This window comes from Drosophila eugracilis, unplaced genomic scaffold (assembly GCF_018153835.1).
Source record: "Drosophila eugracilis isolate 14026-0451.02 unplaced genomic scaffold, ASM1815383v1 contig_1317, whole genome shotgun sequence".
NCBI classification, from domain to species: Eukaryota; Metazoa; Arthropoda; class Insecta; order Diptera; family Drosophilidae; genus Drosophila; species Drosophila eugracilis.
Window position 1 is genome coordinate 439720 of NW_024572115.1, and position 21253 is coordinate 460972.

General features: G+C 38.0%; 2 protein-coding genes and 1 long non-coding RNA gene across 3 annotated transcripts; 1 reads left to right on the forward strand and 2 right to left on the reverse strand.

Moving 5' to 3' along the window:
• Positions 1-1164: 1164 nt before the first annotated feature.
• Positions 1165-2260, reverse strand: LOC121530318. Its single transcript, XR_005993902.1, has 2 exons — positions 1529-2260; positions 1165-1473 (listed from the first exon to the last, which is right to left on the reverse strand). It is a non-coding gene; the product is annotated as an uncharacterized LOC121530318 (long non-coding RNA).
• A 6565-nt stretch (positions 2261-8825) lies between these two features.
• Positions 8826-16177, forward strand: LOC108103570. Its single transcript, XM_017209095.1, has 2 exons — positions 8826-9466; positions 13848-16177. The coding sequence occupies exon 2, from the start codon at positions 13868-13870 to the stop codon at positions 15839-15841; it is 1974 nt and encodes a 657-aa protein (XP_017064584.1). The 5' UTR covers positions 8826-9466; positions 13848-13867; the 3' UTR covers positions 15842-16177.
• Positions 16178-16258: 81 nt separating this feature from the next.
• LOC108103575 lies at positions 16259-16860 on the reverse strand. Its single transcript, XM_017209099.2, has one exon. The coding sequence runs from the start codon at positions 16752-16754 to the stop codon at positions 16608-16610; it is 147 nt and encodes a 48-aa protein (XP_017064588.1). The 5' UTR covers positions 16755-16860; the 3' UTR covers positions 16259-16607.
• Between the last annotated feature and the right edge of the window lie 4393 nt (positions 16861-21253).

Consider the following 21253-nt stretch of genomic DNA (forward strand, 5'->3'; position numbering starts at 1 on the left):
TCAAGTTATCTTCTTCTTTTTCAGTCATTCAGTTTTCATTCTTAAAGAGTTTCAGTCGGAGTTGGGTTATTGTGATCTTTTCCCCCTTAAAAGGTGTTAAGAAGTGTAATAAAGTGTTTAATTAATAGATTAATAGTGATCTTAACATTGGATTACGAGTTTTCTTCATAATAATATTGTCTAAATGGCCAATTAAAATGTTGTTTGCCACAATGAAAAGGGTGCTCCGCGGGACAAGTAAAAATGTATGTAGATAAGTACATATGTAATTAAGTGTGTATCTTAATTTGTAAATTTACATAAATATGTATGTATGTACATAATTTAAATTTCAGAAATGTATTCGGAAATGATTTTTGCGGAAGAATGATATTTTTAAATGCTACAAACCCCAATAAGAAATTTGAATTACATGTGAAATTATGATTAGTACCCTCAACATATTTTTTCATTGCTAAAATTACCAAACCAATATTATTTTAAAACTTTTTATACAGATTCCTGCTTCAACGACTAAGGAAATGCATTTGTTTCATATCGGTTAACACATTTATCTTTAAATTTATTATTATCCCAATCGCCTGCTGTTGCGGCACCTTTGTCCAGTTTACGGAATCTACTTGGCTCCTTATCTGCAGCAGCGGAGATTAGAGATGCTTCATATTGATATTTCCACGGTTTTCGCCACAAAAGTTCTCTAAGCCATTGATTCCTTACGATTAATGCTAAAAAAGAAAAGCGAAAACCAGGAAAGCTCTATTCCCGTGCGTCAGTGCCAATGTACGTTCTTATAGCCCCAATTTCTGATTTTTGCAAACCTTCAAACCTTTTTTCACCCCAATTAAAATGTAATTTTGTACATATTTCAAGAGGAATCCGCAAAGCATCACTTTATTGTAAACACAGTACTTTATTGGAAGTCCACTACTAGACTAAATTTCCAGCGGCTCCGTTCCCCAGAAGATCCAGACCGACTCAGCGAAGAAATTCCTCGCCTCGGAAGAGAATGTTCCTTATATAGGGTAATATATGTACTTTGGATGATCAGTTTCTGGTTCCGCTGATCCCTGAATACAATATTTCTTAAGTTTCTTGTACCATGAACTCGCAATTAGCCAGAAAGATGTAGACCCTCTATACCTTATTGGGTAATAGCGAGTTCGCAGTACAAAAAGAAATATTGCATCCGGGAGATAAGCTAAACCTAAATCTGAACAACCAAAGTGTATTGTCCCTTGAAAAGAAACTTGTCTGCCATGACGAGAAAAGTCTTTGCTGTGACGATCTGCAGATATTCTGCAGAACGTGGCCGCTATCAAAATTCAAAAATAGTGAAAAATTTGTAAACTGGAATTACAGGAATTAGGAATGTTGTAGAAGTCCATAGCCGGGATTTGATGAGTCACATTAATGCGTTCACATTAATGCAAGGTTGAAGATTCCAGAAAAGCAAAAGCCATGTGGTCTGATTTCCTGAAATACCCAAATATTATTATTGGTCGTTCCGGAACATTTATATTTTCTTTACCTTTTTTTTTTTGAGTTTTCTTCTTCTGATTTCAAACATTTTTCACAATTTTGATGCTTTTTGGGATCGAAAGGCGTCTTAACTGCTCGAACCTTGGCAGTGAAATAATTTACCATTATGAAAAACCTAACCTCATTTGTCAGAAAAAGGCATTGCCAACTTGATTCAAAACGTGGCACAACCAAATGTGGCAACACGAAAAGCATATGTTTCTTAACACTGCTCAACAGTGCCAATAGATGATTTTAAACTTTGTTTTAAGATTAATATTCTTGTCTTTCGAAAATTTGCATTGGAATCTGCGGGAACCGGATTGCGATTTATTATTCGGTACTTAAATGTTACCATTACGAGTTCACCGCAAGTAGAAAAATTGCATCCAGAAAAATGTATTGTCACTTAAGACGGAACTGGTTTTCCATGACGAGAAAAGTCTTAGCTGCGCCGACCTTGAACTTCTGCACAACGTGACCGTTATTCCTTCTTTAACAGTTTCGTTAGTGAAATAATTTTTTACTGAGACAATACGAACTTCTTTCGACACAATAAAGTCATGGCCAACTTGATTCAAAACAAATTAAGATTTTAAATTATTTCGATTGGCGAGTTCTATGTAATGTAATCTACGTTTTAATAAGAAACTTATATTTTTTACCTTTTTCTAACTAGTTTTAACACTTTGTAATTTTTATATTAAATGTTCATTAAAATTTTTTTGATTTTTAGGGATCTAATGATATGCTTTCTGCTCGTGCTTCTGAGGATAAACTATACTCACGTAACACTAAAAGTCATGGCCAACTTGCTTGAAAACCAATTCAAAAATGTGGCCTACTACGTTGGATTTCTCCTTAAAAACCCGAGGCATATGATCTTCTATATGGTTACCTTGACCTTTCTTACATGAGTTAACTTTAAAAGAAAACTTGACTCATTAGTTCTTTGTTTGCAGTGTACTTCGGATGAAAAAAGGTGTTCACAGTTTGGCGGGCATCATTGGGATGGCTCTGGACCGCCCTTACCTGTTGCCTGGCCATAAATCATAACTCAATTGAGTGGGCGTGGCGGAGAACCCACAGGAAGATACGTAGCGTGCAGTATGAAATGGAATTGATTGCGAATATCCCAAGATTGGAGAAGCTTAAAAAGAGTTTCACCAGTTTTCGGTGACCACCCACGACCATAAATCAATCGTTGGCCAAGGATAATTCCCACTGATGCGATTAGCCAACCCGCCACCACCAAAGTTAATCATGGCAACCGATAACTGTTGGATCACAAGCTGAAATCGGTGGAGAGCGTATTGGTGTACCCATATGTATGGGGAGTATACCGAAAATATCGAAGGAGTATCGAACAACTTCGTTATGCAATTATTGGCAGTGCGCTTTTCCGAATTTCGCTTCGAGGGAGAAAAGTGCGTGGATGCATGGGGCATGGAAAAGGCGAAAGGCGATGAAACTCGCTTTTCTTATTAACTAATTAAGCCAGCTGCCAGGCCAGATGTTGCCACATTTTCCCCGGCATGTGTGTTGCCAATTTAACGCTCTGGCTTTGTCGTCGCTTTGTGTCTTCGCTGCTGGTATAGTTTTTTGGTCTTGGCTTGGGGAAATTTGCATTTCCATTTGCCTGCAGCGGGCGTAAGTTGCAGCTGAAACTCAGGCTGAAGGCGCCCTCCCCCCTCAAACTCTGTTCCAATTTTAATGAATTGCCGAAAATCGCACAAATGCTAAACGAAAATTCAATTTGCAGATATAACAACAAGCTGGAGAAAGGCCTAAATCGAGTCAAGAGAATTGGAAATACCCTGGGGAAGACTAAAGAGATGGTGGAAATCAAGTCGATGTGTTTTATGTGACGGAAGGATTGTATTCGATTGGATTTTTAGGATAAATGGAAATATGTAAGTGCTTTTTACTTTATTTTATTTAATATATTTATGGGTAATGGCTCTGCAAGGTTTTTACTTAAATATGAAAAAGATTTATTGCTAAAAAATAACTTTTAAGAGCAGAAAATCAATCATTTAGCTTCTAAATTCCATTCTAAAAGCCTCAAAAGGCAACGTAAAAAGTAGAAAACCATTTTTAAAATCAGGTAGCCTTACTTTTAACTCGATTCTTAAAATATTACTTGCCGAATGCATCCAAATTACTGGGTAGAAAAACAACTGCTAGAGTCTTTTGCCTTAGTAACAATAAATAAATTGCACATTTGCGGACGTCGACGCCTTTGCAACTCTGCCAGCAAATTGCCGTTGATTGAATTTATGTGTGTCAGGGGGCGTGAGGGGAAAGTGTGGTGGTGGATAGAGGGAGGGGATAGAGTGAGAAGAGAAGATCGCAAGGGGCGTGGCAAACAAACACACAGGCACAAAGATACACAAAAGACTCTTACATGCTTCATTATTTCTGTGGCTAAATTAAAGGATAATAGATTTATATGCTTGCCTGGGCCCAAGCAGAAATCCATAAGATACACACATACGTATATACTAGAGCAAGAGTATCTCGCAGATGCAGAGGAAAATGCAGATGTAAATGCAGATGTGCACACAGTGCTTAACCAGGGTTGTCAGGCGTTAAGAAAAAGCAGCTAAATAAAAAAGTTTTAGAATCATTTTTGTTAAAGAAGTCGTTAAAAGACATCTTTTAGTGAAGAGAAAATTTAAAATATGAGTTATAATATAGAATAACTTTTAGTTTTAACATTTTGTAAGAGGTAAACTTTGTAAAAGTTGAGATTTTGAGGTTTGAAAGCCATTGGATTAGCAATTCTTTCCTATTTCCTTTCAATTTCCCTAAAGAAAAATCTGGAACATAGTTCTACTGACATTTTTTCTTTAAAAAATTCTTTAAAAATCAAAACACATCCATCTAAAAACTAGATAGAATGCCATCACTGGCTCTGACAGCTTTAAGAAAGTAGAGGAATAATAATAATACCAAGCCAGGCCAAAGGCCGAGAGCATCTCAATCCTGCGTGTTGCTGTTTCTGCTGGGCGAAACGAACCCATGGCTTGGCCAAAGAATTTTAAATGAAAAATATTTGAAATATCAAAAATGTTTATGTTGATTTTCCCCTCCCCGCACCCGCTTCGGCACATCTCTTTCTTCTCTGTCATTCAGCTGCTTCTCGATTTTCCACAGCTAAGGCAGAATTTTTCCTTTTACGACAGGGAAATTGGTGGCCTGAAAAGAAGTATGACAAATCATGATAAAAAAAATAGCATAAATGTATCTAAAAACTAGGATAGGAGATGATACCCTTAGCTCGTTAATTTATTAGGTAAAGTTTTCTAGAAGTTTTTATATTAAAATATTTTTAAAATTAGAAGAAAAGGGATAGCAAATAGCAACTAAATATTAGATTTTTTTGAGCAGTTTGAGATTTAACTGAAACGAAGACTGTCTGCAGTGGCTTTTGTCTTTGTGTTTTTGTATATTTTGATTTAAAGCTACAAAAACCGCAAAACGTGACAAAATCACAAATTCCAAGCGAGAGATAATCATGAGATGGGGTTAGCTTTAACGTTTACAGAAAACCTTGACTAAGAAACAAGTTAGAAAGATTTTTAAAAGGCATTTATTATTTGTGTTTAGAAAGAAATAAAAATTAATGAAAATTTCAATTTAAAATCAGGCTTTAAAGAAACTTCCCTTTAAGAAATCTATCAAATATTTTTAAACAAAAATCAATAAAAGTTGAAATAATTGCTAGACATTTTCCTTTAGCTGTCGTCTGAACTTCACAGATACAGAGATAACAATTTGCATGTATCTTTGGGTTAGATAATTTAGCATATTTTACGTTAGCCGCTGCACTTGTTTGAGAATGTAGAAAAACCGCACTACAATTTACCACAAATTCGGCCACATGGAGTCCACTTGCTCATCCACAACCACCCCTCCCCCCCTTAGAACACCCCCATCTTTCTCACTCTCTGTCTTACTAACCAAACCCAAAAATTCACTTGAACTCTCACTTAATTTTTGCTAATTTCTACTGTTGTTGGCCTTTTGCCTGCCTTTCGGTCGTTAGGCAAATGATTAAGTAATTGCTTTGGCTCAAAAAAGGAGGCGGAACTGGTACTGGTTAGCTGTTGTTGTTGTTGTTGGGGACAGAGGGTCGCCGGCTCATGACCATCAGTGGCTCATTAGCTGGGCCAAAAAAAAAAAAAAAAAAAGGAAAAAATTACAAAAAGGCAGCAACCAGCCTGCTACAAATGAGCTGAGGAATTACACGGAATGAAGAGTGGCAAATTGAGTGAAGGAGGAGAGACTTTAAAAACGTAGAAGATCGGAAAAAGGGGGGAGGAGTGGCAGTCAGTGTGGCGGTTTTATTGCATAAATTAACTTGGCCAAACACAATTTTGCAATTATTCTGCAATTAATAATTAATGTGGCCCGCTGTCCGAGAACCGCAGGGCGACTGCGATGGCTGGGTTGTGGCTGCTGAGATGAGTTAAGGTTCTGGCCTTTAAAAACGGCTTTAAGCCAAAGTGATTTCCCCTCCCCACCTCTAGAAAGAAAAAAAAGAAAAACATTTGCTCTTCAAGCTTTGCGGTTGAGTTGTCATCTGGTATCTGGAGAACTGAGAACTTAGAACTTGAATCTCCTTGTTGCCGTCTGTCACTTCATTACTGTCACATGATAACTGGAAATTGTTGAGCCCTGCCCTTGGCTTTAAGTGGCTTTCACCTTGACGCCACCCACTGCTGGCAATGCTTGTATAAAAAGGCGATATGGTATGGCCACAAGGGAACTCATTACGGCCAAGTCCGGCCAACAAGTCGCATTCTGTGGAATGAGATTGGCGAGTGTTTGTGTCCATTTGGCGTACGTTTTATGAGGACTCATCCCCACGGCGAAAACACCCCGTGCAATTGTAGTCGGCATGTGTGAGGGAGGGTATGAGAAATCGTAAGGGTAGACAGGTTAGATACCCTAGGAAAGTTAATATAGGTGTTAAAAAGTTTATTTTGGTATATAAAATATAAGAAAATGTTATGAAAAAGTTATATAATTTTCCCCAAAAGCCTTACAAAACCCAAAACAACCCTAAGTAGAAGCTATTTCTAGGGTATTGGTATAAGATCAGCATCCGCATCTCTCAGACGCATTCTGGGTATTATTGGAAATCGTGCGCTTCGTTAGCGGCAAATATGTTGCAAAGTAGCCCCAGACAAGCACCCACAAGGAGCCCTTAGCCAGCCCACTACTCATCCTCATCCGATTTCCACAGATATTGACCAAAGGAAAAGCCAGCGTTGAAAGCCTATGTATGGGTGTATGTGTGTGTGTGTGTGTGTGCCAGTGACTAGCCACCACTTTTCCTGTGGATGACAGTTTTCTTGGGCTCTGGCATCTAAGACGACGTTTCTTATATATATTTTTCTCTTCCTCTTTGCCACCCCCAAAAACGGAATTTCCGCCTCCCAGAGACGAGTCTTTGTGCGTCTTTCGGTTTTTGGCTTTGTTGCCTCGAAGCTTATCATTTATTGCTGCTGATTGCTTTGGCTGTCCATACAAAACACCCAGGACAACCCCCTTCTTCTCCCCCAACACCACCCACCCCCCGAAGGACAACCTCTCTTTCGGTTTTTGCATATGCATATGCGTAGCAAACGAAATGAAACGAATGCAGGAGGCAACAAAAAAAAAAAGAAGAAATGTGCCAATAAAGAAATTTAATTTAATTTCCAACTTTGAGATATACATGGGTGTGTGTGTGTGTGTGTGTATCTGGAAAAACCCAACTTTGAGCCCCCTTTTTTTTTGTTTGGTGAATGGAAATCGAAACGCATTTGTCAGCATTTCGCATTTAAACTTTTCGCCTTTAAGTGCAATTTTGAAACATTTTGCGGCAGATTAAATGGCTGAATTGAGGCGGGATTTGGTTTTGGGATAAGGCTTTGGTTAAGGTTTTTTTTTACATATGTTTATCATATTGCAGGGGTAGGGGGGAATTAGAATGGTTTTTTTGTTATGATGATATTGGAAAAATGAGGAAAAAGAGGATATTTATTGGGGATAAGGGTTGGGGTTGTAACGAATGGAGGATATTCATATTTTGTGAGCTGTTTAATCAGGGTTTTTGATTCGTTTATATATTCTACCCTACATAAATGTTGTTTAAAATGTGTTGAATTTATTAGATAGGTGTAAAATGATATAGATAATAGACATCTTATATTTTAAGGGATATAGACTTTAGACTGACTTAAGATAGTATTCCTTACTTTGTGAGCTGTGTAATCACGGTTTTAGATTCATTTATATATTTATTCTACGTAAATATGCTATAAAATATGTGGAAATTCCTAGATAGGTTGAATATGATATAGGCAAAAGACATATGTTAAGGAATATAGACTTAAGATGGACTGAAGATTGTAATAGAAGATATACCATATTTTGTGAGCTGTTTGAAAGGGGTTTTAGATTCGTTTAGATATTTATCTTAGGTAAATATGTTATAAAATATGTATAAGTCACAAGATAGGTGTAGTATGATATGATATGATATGTAAAGGACATAAGTTAAGGAATATAGACTTAAGATAGACCTAAAATTGTAGTAGTAGAAGATATTCCATATTTTGTGAGCTGTTTAAAAGAGGTTTTAGATTCATTTATACATTTATTCTACATAAATGTTGTTTAAAAAATGTGGAAATTATTATATAGGTCTTATATGATATAGATAAAGGACATATGTTGAGGAATATAGGTGTAAAATGATATAGAAAATGGACATATTTTAAGGATTATAGACTTGAGACTGACATAAGATTGTTATAGTCGAAGATATTCCATACTTTACTTTACTGTTTAATCAGGATTTTAGATTCGATTCTTAAAAATATATGGGTAAGGCACAAGATAGGTGGAAAATGATATAGGTTAAGGATATACTTTAAGGGATATAGACTTAAGGTTGTAATGGTAGAAGATATTCATTATTCAGGGTTTTAGATCCGTTTATATACTTACCCTATATAAATGCTTTTTAAACTATGCGGAAACTATTAGATAGGTGTAAGATGATGTAGATACAGGACATACGTTAAGGGATATAGACTTGAGACTGACTTAGGACTGCAATAGTGGAATATAATTTATATTTAGTGAGCTGTTTAATCAGGATTTTAGATTCAAAGCTATAAAATATGTGTAGGTCCTAAGATAGGTGGAATATATATATAGGGATATAGACTTAAGATGGCCTTAAGATTGTATCAATAGAAGATATTCTATATTTTGTGAACTCTTTAATCTAAATCTTACATTCTATCATAGATTTACCACACAAAATGTGGTTTCAAATGTGTGGACTTCTACAGAGTGGCCCATGTAACGTTTGCTTTTTGAACTATCGATAATTTTGACTTTAACATTACGAATGTCATTCTAAATGTGTCAGATATTTAGTATAAGGTTTGCGGTTTACAAAATGGTTAAGATTACGCTCGAAGAAAGTTGGAAAATATTGATAGGCAAATCTTCCATGGACCCTATAATAGGAACCTATTAATATGTTGGCTATTAAAGCTTATCCATCTACAAGTCTTTATATGACATGATTTTTTTTTAAGTAAAATTAAGAATTCTTCCATTGCCAATCACTGAAACCCAGAATATTATGATATTCTAAACTTCTTAGTAAAAGAAAGAAAGAAGTAAAGAAGGTACCTAATGATATGGTTCATTAGGGACCTTCTTTAAAAATCAATCTAGTCTAGTACGTTCTGCATACTTAACCCAAACTAAACAAGTCGACTCTGAGCCGAGTGTCAATGTCGTAGTCATTCGGTTTGGATAGACGCTTGCCTCACTTTCAGTTCTACTTTTAAAGTAAACAGATCAAAACGAGAAATTCAGTTTCGGGAAAGTGACTTCAAGTGAACGAATATTTTTTCGGGTTTCCAATTGATTGGTGAGTGAAAAGCTTACACAAAATATACAAAAAAAAAAAAAAAGAAAAGGGAAATACAGAGGTTAACCCTCTGAAGGCCACACAGCCAACCCTCCCACTCTCCAACTCCAACGCGTTTTTCACTGCGGCCGCCAGAAATTGTTTGCGATTTTTATCATTTTAAATGGACGAACAACAAGAGGATGCCGCGAAGAGAAGAAGAGGAAAAAGTGTGTGTGTGTGGCGCAGTCAAGTGGCGGGCATTTAATGCCCATTTTGTTGCCTCTTGTTGTTGCGATCTCAAAGGCGGATTTGCATTATAATTTATTGCACTGCCGCCTGCATACTCTTTGTCCTTGGTTTTTCTCCTCCTTCTTTCATTTTCTTACTTTTTCTACGCTCTCGCACTTCTTTTTGCCTTGGCTAATTTCGATGCCAAGCTGGTGATAAGAGAAGCGTTTTCTTTAAATGAGTTTTTATTCCCCACGGGGCATGGTGGTCATGGGGTGTGGGGGATGTGGGCGCACGGAAAACTTCTCAGGCCAAAAAGGCGTTGAAAATCCCGTTCTTAATCCTTGACGCCGCGCAAAACATTTATAAATTATTAATTTCCTTAGCCAACAGCCCATCTCCTCCATCTCTCACCCATCCAGTCAGTCTTTGTTCGCCTTTCATTGTTTTTTTTCTATGGCCAGGTAAGGGGGTGTGGGGTTTGCTGGATTAATGCCAGTTTATTCATATGTGCTGTGTGTGTTCCCCCAAAAAACAACAACAACAAAGGGCTGGCACAAAACGCTTTGGCTTAAATTGTCTCGTATTTTTATTAGTCCAAAAGCTGCGTCGCTGCAAAACCAACACCCAACATTCTAAGCACCACCCACTGTGTTACCCTCCCCCACTTTTTGCAGCCACCTGAAAAGGCTAACTGCGACACGTAGCTTATTAGCTGTGAAAACAAAAACTTTCATCAGCTCGTGTAAGCCAGGTTTTTGGTTGAAAAACGTTCCAAGACCATAAACTATAGTTTTCAATAGCAATAGCAAATCCTGGACTGAAATCAATGCGACTAACTAAAATGAAACTAAACGAAGTTCTGAATACCTAGTAAGTTGCTTTGGGCAAGATAAAGAGGGGAGATTTTGTGAGATATTTGGAGAAAGGGTTAAGTTTAGATGCTATATATAGAAATATATATCCAAGAGTTAATTTATTTATGATCTGAGGAGTATCTTTATAGCATTTTAAACCTTTTCCTATATCAGTTAGTATTTTCAAGCTTAAAACTCTTTCTTAGACTTTTTTTTAACATTTAACTCCTTAAATTTTCCCAACTAAGAGGTCAGAAATGCTTGATTTTCCTCATTATTTCGTTAAGCAAATCCTGGACTGAAATCAATGCGACTAACTAAAAGGAAACTAAGCGAAGTTCTGAATACCTAGTAAGTTGCTTTGGGCAAGATAAAGAGGGGAGATTTAATGATATTTGGAGAAAGGGTTAGGTGTAGATGATATACATAGATATATATATACAAGAGTTAGTTTATTTATGATCTGAGGAGTATCTTTACAACATTTTTAACCTTTTCGTATATCATATTAGTAATTTCAAACACATAAACTCTTTCTTAGACTTTTTCCTTAAATTTCCCAAACTAAGATATCAGAAATACTTGATTTTCCTCATTATTTCGTTAATAACTTTACAAAAGTAAAATTTTATCATTTACAAGATTAAATGCCTCATTAAAAGCAGCTCAAACTGCCTTAACTAATTGTTATGCGATATTCCAGTTTTGATTATTCCCCGCAGTTGCTAAATGCAAAATAATTAGGGCTTCGATTTTTGGACAGCCACTGCACGATTTTAGCTTGTTTATATAGAAGACAATTCAGTGAATATTTTGACATTTAACATGTAATTTAATACTCGTACTAGGGAACAACGTCCATCTATAGACCCTCCCTTTTTTTTTTTTTTTCTTTGAGGTGGGGAGGGAGTGCAAAAATCTGTGGCTGATTTGGTTTTACGAGCTGGCAAATGGGAAATTGTTTAATTATTTAGTAACCCAATGCTTAAAAGCTTAACAAGCAAAGGCCATGCTAATGATGGGCGGTTCAAGTGGGCGTGGTAACTTAGCAACGTAGGGCAGCGCTCCTAACTCTGTCATAATTTGGCCAAAAATGTTGATGCCGCCATTAAATCAGTGAGAGAGAGAGTCACCCGTTGTCGTCTTCGTCCTGTTGACCACAGAACCTTTCAACCCGGTTTCGGATTCGGTTTAACCATCAACCATCTCACTCACTCTCTTCCTCCTTTGTGTGCCCACAAAAGTGTCAATAAACGTGGCCAAGATGGCTAGAGCCAGGATCTCTCGCCCCGGGGCCAGCTGGTGTCCTTAGCCTGGCCAAACAATAAAATATTCAAAGTTTATAATGTAAATTAACCCAAAGTTGCCTGATGTCCTGTGTCGCGTCGTCGTTCTCTCGACTGCTGCCTGGCCTCATGAATACACAATACACATGTCCCCCGGAAATTGGTAGGTCACCCCTTTTGTGGCCCTCTGACCGCCCCGCCCGCCCATCCATAAGTTCTAATATTTCTCGTCTCCTACTTGGGCCTGGCCAAGGATTTGTCCTGGTCTTGTCCCTCTCTCTACCCTCTGTTTGGCTAATCAAATTTTATTGGGCCACTGAGTGCTGGGCTGTTGTGGGCAATGGGCGTGGCATCTAGTTAAAATTGCATCGGGAAAATGGTCAATAGGAAACTATATTTTAATGAGATCAATATGAACGGGGACTTGGGCTTTCTGATTAAGTTTTAGTACGAATATTGTTTTTTTATTTTATTAATTGCAAGAAGCTATATGTAAGTTTTAATATTTTTAAGATATTTTCTTTAAAAGGATAAATATTTATGATTTATAATGTAATTAAGACAGAAAATCTCTGAGCCTGAATCCTTTTGAAAAAATATGCCCAAAAGTATGCTATGAAAACTGTTGCATAGCATTTTGCCATTTATTTCTTTGAAATTTCTAATTTAAATTATACAGAGGCATGCTTTTAGGCTTTCTAAGAGATTTAACACCTTGATTTCTGTTAGCTGCATATTTCATTCCCCTTAACTTCTCCTAATTAATTCATAACTCTAATTACTATCCTAGATATTAAGTGACGAATGTCTTAATTTGATATATATGCCAATATGGCTATAGGTATGGCCTTCTGATTCAGCTTTTCCTGCTTGTAAATTGACCTTTGATCGCTGCCCAAATCCTAACATTCGACTACCGGTTTTCGCCCCCCGACCCATTTCTATCTGGGGACTTTAGTGATGGGTTCTCCTGCTTAACTAGCCGCTTATTCATCAAAGCTCCAAAAGCCGAAAGCCGGGGGAATGATGAATGCCCCTAGCAAATCGGATGAGATGCGAGCAAGTGGAAGAGCCATCTCAAATGGAGATGATGATGGAGGTGGAGATGGAGATGGAAGTGGAGACTCTAGTGGTCACATGCCAGAGCCCGTTCAAGTGTTGTTGGGACATAAACATCTCCAGGCCCACATGAAATGTCATCTTTCATTAGATTAACGATTGTTCCAGTGACTGGAATGGGGTGATGGGGGGGGAGGCGAGGACGGCGTCCAGTGGCAAAGCTCTCTGCCCGAAATCAAATCTTCAACAATCTGTTCTGCCAAATGCCTTAGCACACACACACACACAGAAACACACAAAAACACCCAAAAACACATACAGGGAGAGATGGCCAGAAAAGGGAGAGGGGAATCTCTGGCATATGGCTACCCGCAAAAAAGTGTCAAATGCGTGGAGACACAGGCTATGGGAAAGGGAGAGGGGGAAGGGGAAGAGGAGGATGGTGACGGAGGGAGGGGTAAGGACGAGCCTATGGCGCCAGGAACAAAACCAGGACTAGGGATCCAGGACGACTGTCAACTTGAGCCTGACAAAGTATTTGCGGCTTGCCAGTCATTTTTTGTATTTGTGGAAAGGGGCCTAGAGATTGTGTGGGTGCACTGAGAAAAAACTATAGGTTAGTTTAATATAAATTTTAGTATTAAAAATATTTTATTAAAATAAGTAAGCTAAGAGATAAAGTTATGTAGTTTTTAATGCTAATTAAGTTTCAGTAAGTAAGTAATCAATTTTTTTCCAAGTGCATCTATTTGCTGACTGACCAGCAGGAGAAGGGAGGTAGTAGAGAATCATCAGTGGGTTGAAGTTGAGGGAGTCAGCTGGTATAAAAGCAAATGAGGCTTGCAAACCAAATGCAAATTAATATGTGGTGCTGCAGGGCGGGAATCCTCTGCCACCCCCTGCACCCTCCACCTCCCAAAAAGAAAACCAACCCTACTTCTCATCAAACTGACCTCGACTCATTTCCAGGCATCCACTAAAAAGTAGCCATGTCGCTGAAAGCGGAGGAGAATCCTTTTACGGGATCGGATGAAATGTCTGAGGATGCTCTCCCCACTAAGGAGGAAATAATCCAAAAGGAAGACTATGTTAGTCCGAAAATGGAAATGATGGAGGTAGAAGATGATATTCTTAAAATGAAAATGATGGAAGTAGAAGAAGCTACTTCTAAAATGGAAATCTTGCAGATAGAAGATGCTACTCATAATATGAAATTAACCCAGAAGGAAGTCGATGACGATCCTAAAGTTGAAGAAATGAAGAAAGAAGAAGTTACTCCTATAATTGAATTATCCCAGAAAGAAGAAGATAATACTCCGAAAATTGAAATATCTCAAGAAGAAAATCTACTTTCTCCGAAAATAGAATTAACCCATGAAAATGAAAATGTTAATCCTAAAATGGAAGACAATCTTCTTACTCCGAAAATGGAAATTTCTCAAAATGAAAATCCCGCCGAGGTTGCCCCCACTTCGGTTATTATGGTCGAAGAGCCAAACACTATCATCGAGCTGGTTGATCTCTATGTACCACCTGTATCTTGTGTCCCGGGTAAGGTGTTCTTCATGAAGAACGATGGATCTGGTCCGTTGCTTGTCACTCAAACACCCCAGATTTGGTTCCACAACTCGACTCTTTTTTACAATGAACCAGCCAAGCCAGCAGAGACCTCCACTCGGGGAACACGTGGTCGTAAACGTGGCCGAAAGCCTGCAGATCCCAATACTCGTCCGGGAAGGCGCCGTCGTCGCGTGGAGACGCCACCACCATTGCCACCGCCACCGAACTATCTGGCACATTGCATCAATCCGCTGGAGAATGAGATTTATCCCAAGGTCATTGTCCAGCCGGCTTATCAGCCATGGGTGCTGCCTAAGAACCTAAACGGTGGCGATTCTCCTCCTCCTCCTCCTACTCCGCCAGAACCAAAAGTTGAACCCAAAAAGGAGACAGTACCGGTCAGCGGTGCAGTAACCACAAACACCACCCAAACCAAGCCCGCGATCAGTATGGCTCAGTTGCGCCAGAAACTGCAACTCTTTGGACCAAATGTCACCATCTTCCAGTTCAATGGCAAGGGAACGGCCCGGTTTAAGGCCATTCTAAAGGAGAACAATGGTAATCATCGCCAGTTGGTATTCAGTGCCGATCAGTTGCTCTCTTTTGGTGGCACTTTTGGGCCAATGCCGATGAAGGCTCCCATAACGATGCCAAAACCAACACCGGCCATGGTCTCACATTATTTCCCAGGACCTGGTGGTCAAATTTTGGCCAATAAAATGTTACACCCTACTCGGCCTGTAGTCAAGAATTCGGCTGTGATTATGGGGCCACCCCTTGCAAGACCTCCAAGGGCTGTCAACGCTAAGCGTGAGAATTCAACTTATCTTTATACTGGACCACCAAAGGTATCTAATCCTGTGCGAGGAGTAGCACCATCGGGAGTATCTAATCCTGTGCGAGGTGTAGCACCATCGGGAGTATCTAATCCTGTTCAAGGGGGAACATCGCGTGTATCAAGTACCTTTCAAGGAGGGGCTCCAGCAGTATGTAATCCTGTTCAAGGAGGGGCTTCAGCAGTATGTAATCCTGTTCAAGGAGGTGCTCTATCAGGAGTATCTAATCACATTCCAGGAGTAGCACCAGACGGAGCAGGAGTATCATCTAATCCCGTTCAAGGAGTAGCACCATCAGGAGTTTCTAATCCCATTCAAGGAGTAGCAGCAGCAACACCAACAGCAGCTCCTGCTCCTACTCCAGAAGCTCAAAAACCTAAAGAAGAACCCATTCCGGAACCAGATTTTTCGCAACACAGAATCGCTTTGCCCGCGATCCTCAAGCGACAGTCCCAGATGAAGTTGCTCAAGATGTTGCAGGCCAAGAGGGCCAAAAAAGCAGCCGAAGAGGCTGAGTTGGCCAAGCAGGCTCAGGAAGCCAAGGAAAATGAAAAGAAAGCGGCTTAGATGAAGGAGAATTTCGGGAATTCAAATCAAAAGCTAAGAAAAGCCCAAAAGAAAACTTCAAAATGCAAATACGAAAATTGGAAAATTCTTCAAGTAAAATTGATTTAAAAACTAAAAACTGATAAAGCTGATAAATTACACGTATTAATGTATGATGTTTCCCACATTCCAATAAACAAATATCAAAATTAAAAAACAGGAACAGAGAGAGAGAGAGAGAGGTGGGAGCACTGGCTAATTGGCTTTGATAAGGCCAAAAGACCAAACGGTTTCGGTTTTTGTGGTCTAGTGTAATCTTTTTTGTCACTAATTGCAGAGCGATGTCAAAATGCTTGATGATTAACTCCGATAATTGCAGCCGCTCACTCAATCGTTTCGATAAAACCAATTCAAATAAAAATAAAAACACAAATTAAATCCGGAAATGTCATTCTGGCATTTTAGTTAATTTTTTGATAGCTTAAAAAAATATTACATAAGGAACTTCTTAGCTTAGTCGTACATTAAACATTAACAAAAAAAAAAGGTTTATAAATTAACAGCTTAACTTGTTCTTCAGGGCAAGCAGGCAAGGAGTTGATGGTTCTTGGACCTACATTAACTATTTCCCGACTTGCGAGGAAAACTAACATCAAGTCGGAATAGTTGGGTCCACAGCTGAATAGGAAAATCACTAGGTTCCTGTTGCAGGAACTGCCTTCCAGGATTCACACACACTCAACTCCAAACTAACTCCTTCATCCACTACTTGTGTTATATCCTCCATCTACTCCTTGGCCAATTGCAGAGCCTTTGCCTTGGGCATGGCCACCGGCAGTGAGCGATCCACATAGGCGAAATTGTCCACAACACTGGAGGCCAGAACGCCACCCATTACCACCAAGGCTCCGACGATGCCAACTTTCGACCACATGCTGTTAATGAGAGTGGATCACTACTTGGGTTTAGGGGGGTTTGGGTTGGTATGGAAAATGCGAATGCGAATGCGAACGCGAGAAGAGCTATTTGCAGTATGCGCGGGACGCACGCCCTGCATGGTGCCTTATATACAGACTATACAGGCAATCGCATACTCCCAGAACTTAAAAAAAAAACAAAAAAAACCAGAACCCGCGGGAAGCTTTGCCTGCTTTGGATGTCCGATGTGCCAGCGGTCACGTCGACCAAACCGAACCGCCTCTCCAGGTTCCATGGAAAGCAGAAAAGCTCCCAGAAAAATGCACTTCCTTTGCTGCCGCCACTCGCCTCTATTATCGACTCATTAGATAAGCGCGATTCGCACTTCGATGGCGAAAAGCTCTAGCATATATGGCAGGTGCACTGGGAGAAAATTGTGTATATATAGTAAAGTGTTTTAGCTTTAAAGGGTTATCAATGAAAAGTCAAGATTATATATCCTTCTTTGATAAGAAAAACTTAAGGGTAAGGTCTAAGGTCTTTCTTTTAAGGCTGAAAAATGTTAGGCACAGTCTAGTCACAAGTTAAACTTCTATAAGCTCTTTTAAAAATATTTAAAAAATCTATAAAATATATACACACTTAGATATAAGTAGCCTTAATGTTAAATTATAATAATATTTAGTTTTAGTTTAATATTTGTTATAAATTTTAATAATTTAAAAAGACTTTCTGAGATTCTCAAATTAATCCTCAAAAAAGAAATATTTTTAAAAATACATAAAAAATATTTGAAAAATCTATAAAATATATATACACTTAGATATAAGTAGCCTTAATGTTAAATAATAATAATATTAGGTTACAGTTTAATATTCGTAATATAGTTTAATAATTTAAAAAGACTTTCTGAGCTTCTCAATCCAATCCCTAAAATTCAGACTTAAACTCTCAACTCTTAACCCACTTCTTTCTCCTTGTGTAATGTATAAACACATATCTGGGCAAATCTGATATTTCTATATATATATATATATATTTTTGCAATGTTTTTATTTGTTTACTCGCCGTCTCTGTTTATTAGCCATGTTTATCAAGAACGCCTAATCTGGGAACTGGGTGCGTCACTATCTAAACAATTTGCGACTAAACACGAATACATTTGTGGGCAAACATTTGATCGCCACACTTGGCTCCGATTTCCCTTTCATGTTTGCATTTCAATTTACAACTAGCTGGGTCTACTTTGTTTTTAATTTTATTTTTGCAATATTTTTGCTAGTAATATTTGTAAATAAACAAAGCAAATTAAGATTAAATGCGACGAAATTCTATTAATTTTAAAGCTTTTTTGGAAGATTTATGATCTCTCATATTGATTTTTTACGACTAGACTTTCCTCAATAAAATTGCCATGCAAATACTAACAAAGCAATTGAAAACTAACTAGTGGAAGGGTGAGATCATTTTTAGTTAGTTTTGGGCTGCTGGAATTTGTCACTAATTTATCATAGTTTTGTGATTTTAATGCTTAGGAAAACTGTAACTTAGTAATGCGTTTCAGTCATTAGGCTAATGGGTTTGTTTTTTATCTAAAGAAAGCTTTTTGTATCTTTAACTTGATGACTCTATGACTTTGTGAATAATTTAAGATAGATGTGTATATTTTTTTAAATATTTTTTTTAGCTCTGAAATAAGTTTTATAAATAGAAATATTCAAGTAGTAAGTTTGGTTTAAAAAAGAGGAAGTTTTTTCTGTCTTTTCAAAAGGCATGATAGGAAAAGGTCAAGTTTGGTTATAAAAATTATAAAAATAATTACAGTTTTGTGAAAGTAAGTTTAATATTAATATATAATTTATTTTTTAAGACTTATTTACAAGATATTTTCTTTAAAAAATATTATTTAATATATCAAATGAAAGAAAGTTAAAGTTAGAAGTTAAAGGCCTTCCAAGTTTCGTTCCAAGTTTAATTTTCAAACACAACTCCTAACATTCGCCTTCAAGACACTTGTTACTCAAGTAAAACTCTCTAAAATCTATAAATATATATATAAACTTATAGTATGTAGAGTATATATACTAGCTAATTGATAGACTGATAACATGATAGCTCAAGCCCAGCGATTCGCAATAATTCCCTTGATTGAATGCGCTAATTTCTCTCTTTCGGTCTCGTTTTTTGGCCATCTTTAAGCGAAATGTCTGCAATATTTTTGGCCCAAAAGCGGGTAAGCATGAATGGAGGGGGGGGTGGAAAATAGAAAGTGGAGTTCCAACGCTTTTAATCGCTCCAACAACAACAACAACAACTAATAAACTATGTTTAAATATAGCCACGCAGATAACAACAACAAATTGCCAGTGGAAACTCCTCACTTGCCCCGCTCCGACCGTTTGCCATTTACGCGCAAAATTAATCGAAGCCCATAAAGCAGCGTAAACAAAGACAAACCCATGGATCGGTTGTATGTATAGGAATATATATAGTAGATATATATATATGGGTAGTTATAGTGGGCGGCTGACATCGTCGCATGCAGATAAACAGACATTAATAATAGAAATATTTGGCCCTACGAGAGCACAATTTGCAGGCGGCAGGGGGTAGAGGGTGGAGGGCGGAAGGCGTGGCTCTGGCAAACAGATTGCCAACATTAGTATTCCAGCAGCTCGTTGGACCCGCTACCTAGGCACTGAGAGAAAGTTAGATGGGAATTGAAAGTGAAAATTAAATATTAAAATATTATTTTATGTCTTTTCATTAGTAAAAAATATTTATCAATTTATAAAAGATTGCCAATATGCACTGAGAAAAATATATTTTATTTGATCTCCTGCATATAAAACTATATCCTAGGATTTTCTATATAATTTTTAACTTTAACTTACAAGTAGAAAGGCATTTTCCTTGCTCTAAATTCAAGTTTTAAGCTTGAAATTGTACTTAAAACTTGTTGTCCAGTGTAAATGTGTTAGAATTCGGTGCTGCTTGGTACTAGTACCTTGTTTTAGTGTGGTGCACATGTGCTTTGTAGCGGGATCTGTTGAGTGGAAACCCACCGCCGTTGTCCTGGCAACACCAACAGCGTGTGCATCCAAAAGGGGCTTAGTTGTTAACGAAGGCAGCCAGAATGGCGGCAATTTTCCGAGGGGAAAATGAAATAAACATGATGCCATTACTTCTATATAATATTTCTTCTTACTTTCACTAATTAACAACAAGATTTACTTTGCCCTCAAAAGAATTTAAAAGAAATTTTTAAGTCAGGAAACAAGTTTTTTGCTTTTTTTTAACATTTTGCATTATAAGTTGATTAGATTGCGATTACTTATAGTCAAGGTCAGTGAGTTCTGAAGTTGTTCTTATCAAAAGTTGCACTAAATTCTCAAGTTTTTACTTAACTTAAGCTATATTATCTAGGCTAAGTCTGTGTTAAATTTTATGGAACTTTTTATGAGAGAAAATATTTCCCTAATAAACTTTTACTTTCTCTACAAGTTAATAACTTGTTTAAAGTGAGTTTATCTCAGTTGCCTTAGACAGCTCTTAAACTGCTTAAGTTTGTATAGGAGAGGAGGGAAAAGGGTAAGAGAGGAAATTCCTTAACCCATCATTGCCCCCCCATCGAATGATTGGCGACAAGTCTGTTGCCAGCAGCGAGCTCAATCGACTTCCGGTTGTGCCAATTTTTGGTCTAAGCCAAGACATTTGCGCTGCTTTTCCCAGAGACCAAGACCAAAAACCTAAACCACTGCAGCACCACCCACTTTAGCAACATTTTCGTTTCACCCACACTGACTCGAAGTATTTGCCTGGCGCGCTTCGTTTGTTCGCTTGCATTTCCTTCCGGCTGGCCCTCATATGCCGACAGTCGGTCGGAAAAGTCTTGGTGGAAAATGGGTTCATAGGGTTCTAGGCAAAAACCTCAAGTAAACAGCAGGCAGCAGGCTAAACCATAGCCTAACCCAACAACATGCTATATTTCCCCTCGCCCTTCTCCTAGCCACTCAACCAACACCATTTTCTTTTCCACAAATTGAATTCTCGCGCGCGCATTTTCATTTGCCATACTCTGTGTGTGTGTGTGTGTGTTTGTGTGTGTGTATTTGTTTGTTAATTTTCGCACAGGAAAATTGCATCAGCTGAGGGGTTTCCACAGCACAGGTTTTCCTTTTTTTTTTTTGCTTTCTTTATTTCTTTTTTTTTTTTTTTTTTAGTTTCTGTGCCAGCCGCAACAGGAGAAATGCGCGGCAACTTTCCACGTGTGGCAAATAGCAAAAAGAGAAAGAGACTGCACTGGGCAGGTGGACGGACGGGGGGCGTGTCATGTCAGGGGAAAAGGAAATTGCGGAAAAATCCAGCAGATCGATAGACAATCAACTAATGATTGCGTGCGAAAAGTTGCTTAGCTCTCTCTCGGAAGGGTTTTTAGTTGATAATACTTTATTTATGGGTAATGTCAATAGACTTTCCTAGTGATATGAACTTAAAAGAGAGCTAGATTTAGCT